The sequence below is a fragment of the Eulemur rufifrons genome, chromosome 7, assembly GCF_041146395.1.
Source record: "Eulemur rufifrons isolate Redbay chromosome 7, OSU_ERuf_1, whole genome shotgun sequence".
Classification (NCBI taxonomy): domain Eukaryota; kingdom Metazoa; phylum Chordata; class Mammalia; order Primates; family Lemuridae; genus Eulemur; species Eulemur rufifrons.
Window position 1 is genome coordinate 155,989,102 of NC_090989.1, and position 5,023 is coordinate 155,994,124.

General features: G+C 59.9%; 1 protein-coding gene across 1 annotated transcript; it reads left to right on the plus strand.

The window, feature by feature from the left end:
• The first annotated feature begins 604 nt into the window (after positions 1-604).
• RBM15B (RNA binding motif protein 15B) lies at positions 605-3,514 on the plus strand. Its single transcript, XM_069473669.1, has one exon. It carries the CDS (start codon positions 673-675, stop codon positions 3,346-3,348), a length of 2,676 nt encoding a protein of 891 aa, XP_069329770.1. The 5' UTR covers positions 605-672; the 3' UTR covers positions 3,349-3,514.
• The last annotated feature ends 1,509 nt before the right edge of the window (positions 3,515-5,023 follow it).

A 5,023-nucleotide genomic window follows, 5' to 3' on the forward strand; every position in this document is an offset into this window, starting at 1 on the left:
GGATGTGGGCCGCAGGTCTCAGACAGAGCCTAGTGATCAGCGTGAGTTAGTCCTTGGGGCTGTCAACGCCGGACCCCAGTCAGGAGACGAATCCTAGTCAGGACATGCTGCGGGGGCGGGGAATCGCTCATGCCTACCCTGGGACTGGAAGGATACCAGGTAAAGAGGCCGCTGGGTCAAGGCCCCAGACTGCGGAAGCTGCCACTCCTCCAATGGGCGCGGGCCCAGCGCCTGCAGCTGCACCCAGAGCGGCAAAGCACGCCTGGAAGCCCGACGCCTAGGACCAGCTCGGCTCACTGGGGCCCGCGGCGACACGAGCTACCCCTACTCTCAGGGACTCCCATCGCTCCCCTTAGCCTGGAGCCTCGGCCCGCGCGGTGGCGCCAGACCGCGCAGCCGGGCGCTCACCCGCATCACGTGGTACGGGGCGGCGCACCCCGATGACGCACGCTCGGCTCAGCTGTCGCCCTGGCCGGCACAGTCACGTGGTACGGCCAGCGCAGCCTGCTAACGAAACGCCCAGCCCCTCGGCGCCGCTCCCGCCCCGCCCCGTCGCCACCGCCGCGCCGAGTCCTTTTGTCCAAGATGGCGGCGCCGGGGGCGCTGCCTCCTCAGCTGCCGCCGCCGCCGCTGTGAGGAGCCTGCGGGCCGCCCGCCCGCCGCGCCAAGGCCATGAAGCGGCAGAGCGAGCGAGACTCGAGCCCGAGCGGGCGCGGCTCGTCATCGTCGGCTAAGCGGCCGCGGGAGCGCGAACGGGAGGCGGAGGCGGGCGGGCGGCGGGCAGCGCACAAGGCCTCCGGCGGCGCCAAGCACCCGGTTCCAGCGCGAGCTCGCGACAAACCCCGCGGTAGCGGGGGTGGCGGGGGCGGACATCGCGATGGCCGCGGCGCTGGGGACGCGAATCACCGTGCGAGCAGCGGCCGCTCCTCGGGCTCCGGCGCCGGCGGTGGGGGACGCGGCGGCAAGGCCTCAGGGGACCCGGGCGCCTCGGGCGCGTCGCCCCGTGCGTCTCCACTGCCGCCGCCTCCGCCGCTGCCTGGGGTCGAGCCCGCGGGCCCCGGCTCATCGGCGATCGCGCCGGAGTACAAGACACTGCTCATCAGCAGCCTGAGCCCCGCGCTGCCAGCCGAACACCTCGAGGACCGGCTCTTCCACCAGTTCAAGCGCTTCGGCGAGATCAGCCTTCGCCTGTCGCACACACCTGAGCTGGGTCGTGTGGCATACGTGAACTTCCGGCACCCGCAGGACGCGCGCGAGGCCCGCCAGCACGCCCTGGCCCGCCAGCTGCTGCTCTACGACCGCCCGCTCAAGGTAGAGCCAGTATACCTGCGCGGCGGCGGCGGCGGGAGCAGCCGGAGAAGCAGCAGCAGCAGCGCTGCCGCTTCCACGCCGCCCCCAGGACCGCCCGCGCCCGCCGACCCACTTGGCTACCTGCCGCTGCACGGAGGCTACCAATACAAGCAGCGCTCGCTGTCCCCGGTAGCTGCCCCGCCCCTGCGGGAGCCCCGTGCCCGCCACGCTGCCGCAGCCTTTGCCCTGGATGCTGCTGCCGCCGCTGCTGTGGGACTGTCGCGGGAGCGGGCCCTAGACTACTATGGGCTGTACGACGACCGCGGGCGCCCCTACGGCTACCCGGCCGTGTGCGAGGAGGACCTCATGCCTGAGGACGACCAGCGGGCCACACGCAACCTCTTCATTGGGAACCTGGACCACAGTGTATCTGAGGTGGAGCTGCGACGGGCCTTTGAGAAGTACGGCATCATTGAGGAGGTTGTCATCAAGAGGCCTGCCCGTGGCCAGGGCGGCGCCTATGCCTTCCTCAAGTTCCAGAACTTGGACATGGCCCATAGGGCTAAGGTGGCCATGTCGGGGCGGGTGATTGGCCGCAACCCCATTAAGATAGGTTATGGCAAGGCCAACCCCACCACACGCCTCTGGGTGGGTGGCCTGGGACCTAACACCTCGCTGGCGGCTCTGGCCCGGGAGTTTGACCGCTTTGGGAGCATTCGGACCATTGATCACGTCAAAGGAGATAGCTTTGCTTATATCCAGTATGAGAGCTTGGACGCAGCCCAGGCCGCCTGTGCTAAAATGAGGGGCTTTCCTTTGGGTGGTCCGGACCGCAGGCTCCGTGTGGATTTTGCCAAAGCAGAGGAGACTCGGTATCCCCAGCAGTACCAGCCCTCACCCCTCCCTGTGCATTATGAGCTTCTCACAGATGGATATACCCGTCATCGAAACCTGGATGCCGACCTGGTGCGGGATAGGACCCCCCCACACCTCCTGTACTCAGACCGAGACCGGACCTTTTTGGAAGGGGACTGGACCAGCCCCGGTAAAAGCTCCGACCGCCGAAACAGCCTGGAGGGCTACGGCCGCTCGGTGCGCAGCCGGAGTGGTGAGCGCTGGGGGGCAGATGGGGACCGTGGCATGCCCAAGCCCTGGGAAGAGAGGCGGAAGCGGAGGAGCCTTTCCAGTGACCGTGGGAGGACAACCCACTCCCCTTATGAGGAACGGAGCAGGACCAAGGGTGGTGGGCAGCAGTTGGAGCGAGGCTCGGACCGTACCCCTGAGCGCAGCCGCAAAGAGAACCACTCCAGTGACGGCACCAAGGAGTCAGGCAGCAACTCCCTCAGCAACAGCAGACATGGGGCTGAGGAGCGTGGCCACCACCACCACCACCACGAGGCTCCAGACTCTTCTCATGGGAAGAAGACAAGAGAGAGCGAGCGCAATCATCGGACCACTGAGGCTGAACCCAAGCCTCTGGAAGAGCCAAAACATGAGACCAAAAAGCTAAAGAATCTTTCAGAGTATGCTCAGACACTACAGCTGGGTTGGAATGGGCTTCTCGTGTTGAAAAACAGCTGCTTCCCAACATCTATGCACATCCTAGAGGGGGACCAGGGAGTTATCACAGGTCTCCTCAAAGACCACACTTCTGGGAGCAAGCTGACCCAGCTGAAGATTGCCCAGCGCCTTCGACTGGACCAACCCAAGCTCGACGAGGTCACACGACGCATCAAGCAGGGGAGCCCCAATGGCTACGCAGTCCTCCTAGCCACCCAGGCGACCCCCAGTGGGCCTGGCACGGAGGGGATGCCCACAGTGGAGCCAGGCCTGCAGAGGCGGCTTCTCAGGAACCTGGTCTCCTACTTGAAACAGAAGCAGGCCGCAGGGGTGATCAGCCTGCCAGTGGGTGGGTCCAAGGGCAGAGACAGCACAGGCATGCTCTATGCCTTCCCACCCTGCGACTTTTCACAGCAGTACCTCCAGTCAGCACTAAGGACATTGGGCAAGCTAGAAGAAGAACACATGGTGATAGTCATAGTCAGAGACACTGCCTAGCCCAAACCTGTCTTTTCCAGCTCTATGTTTGTGTCACAAAAGCAGTTATTTTAAAATCTGATCCACTCTCTACCCTACACCCTTGGTTTGAATTCTCTGCTGGGTTATTTTGGTTCTTTTGGTGGGGATCAAAGTCCTATCCACCACCAAAAACTAAGTTCTTAGATTTGGGGGGATTTATTTTTTTTACAATGATGAGAAGGGACTCCTGTTACGTTGATTTCTAGTGTACAAGATACTGTCTGCTGTGTTCTGTATTTTTTTAATTTTTTGACTAACTGTATGGAAAGTTGTCAGTAAAGCCTTTGTCAGAGGATGGATTTTTAATCCTGTTCAGAGTCCTGGTTTAATCAAGGTACGAATGGAAGACTTTTCCCTGGTGCATGTACACAAATGCCCTACATCATCTTTCCAGCATGTCCAAAAGTCCTGCTGCATCAGTGGCTCTCAGCCTGACCTGTCTGCTCTTCAGGCTGGCAGGACTATATTCACACTTGTTTTTAATCTTGGCTGATGGCCGGCAGGCTTCAATTTGGCCTCTGAACGCTGTCGTACCAGCCTGGATAGAGCCCATGCAAAGTTAGAGGGTGAGCCTAAGTTCTGTGGCCAACAGCTAGTGGTAGTTGTTTTTTTTTTTTTTTTTTTTGCCCTAAACAATGTGTGTCCATCAGTTTGAGCTGTGTCTCTTGGACAAAGTGCCTAACCTCAAAGCCTGTGTGACAGCAGGTAGTCTTCAGCAGGTGTGTAGTCTTGTACATGGAGGAGGAACAGTGCAATATTGATGCCAAGGGGTCTTGGTGCTGCCAATCCATGCAGGCGCCCTCTCTTGTTCAGACTGCCAGGAGGCCAAATAATGGAATGGAGGGTTAGAGGCAGCCTGCCTTGGTTTATTCTTGAACTTTACCCAGATGTTTGTGAGTTATGGCTCTTGGTTGTTCAGGGCTGATGTGCCCAGTCATACCTAGATTTTCGTGGGCAACACTGATTCCCCGAAGTACTTTTACCAAGTGCAGTGGGTTAACAGGAGATGCCCTTGATAACTGACAGTGGTTTCCCAGGTGCAAGGTCAGAGCAGGTGCCTAGACCTCATGCCCTGATATTGAGGAGGTGGTGACCACTGGGAAGTAGGTCTTTTTCTTGGGGGAAAAGTGTTGGGCAGTGCTAGAGCCTGAAGCCACTCAAGCCATGCTGGGGAGGAAAAGGATGTGGAGGCATCCTCTAGCTGGGAGGGAAAGGTGGCCTGAAGTCTTAAAATTTTGCCTTCCCAGAACACAGTTGTCACTGTAGAACACAGTGCAAATACCATTCTTCAGACTTTTGTGTGGCAGCTTGGATGTTCCAAAAGGGATCATTGTCAGGGCTGAGGAGAATGGAATCCCTGCTGAGAGAAATGAGCTCCCGAATGACCAGGAACTCCAGGTGCTGCTGGCCATGCCATCCTCTCTCCAGGCCTGGTCCTCTACCGCAGGTAGCACAAAGCAGCACAGGTGAGAGCTGGGGGTGAGAGAGAGGCTTTGTGGAGCCGGGGCTCAGTGCAGACTGCATGGAGAGTACATGCCAGCCCACAAGGACAATGAAAGAGCTGTCAGTGACCTCGAGAGATTTGGAACAAATGGGAAGGTGCCTGGGGAAGTATCACTGGGCTTCAGCTGGTGCTCATGAGAGAACAAGCACA

Excerpts from the sequence above, each read along its gene's own strand:
- RBM15B (XM_069473669.1), top strand. The coding sequence starts at position 673 with ATGAAGCGGCAGAGCGAGCGAGACTCGAGCCCGAGCGGGCGCGGCTCG.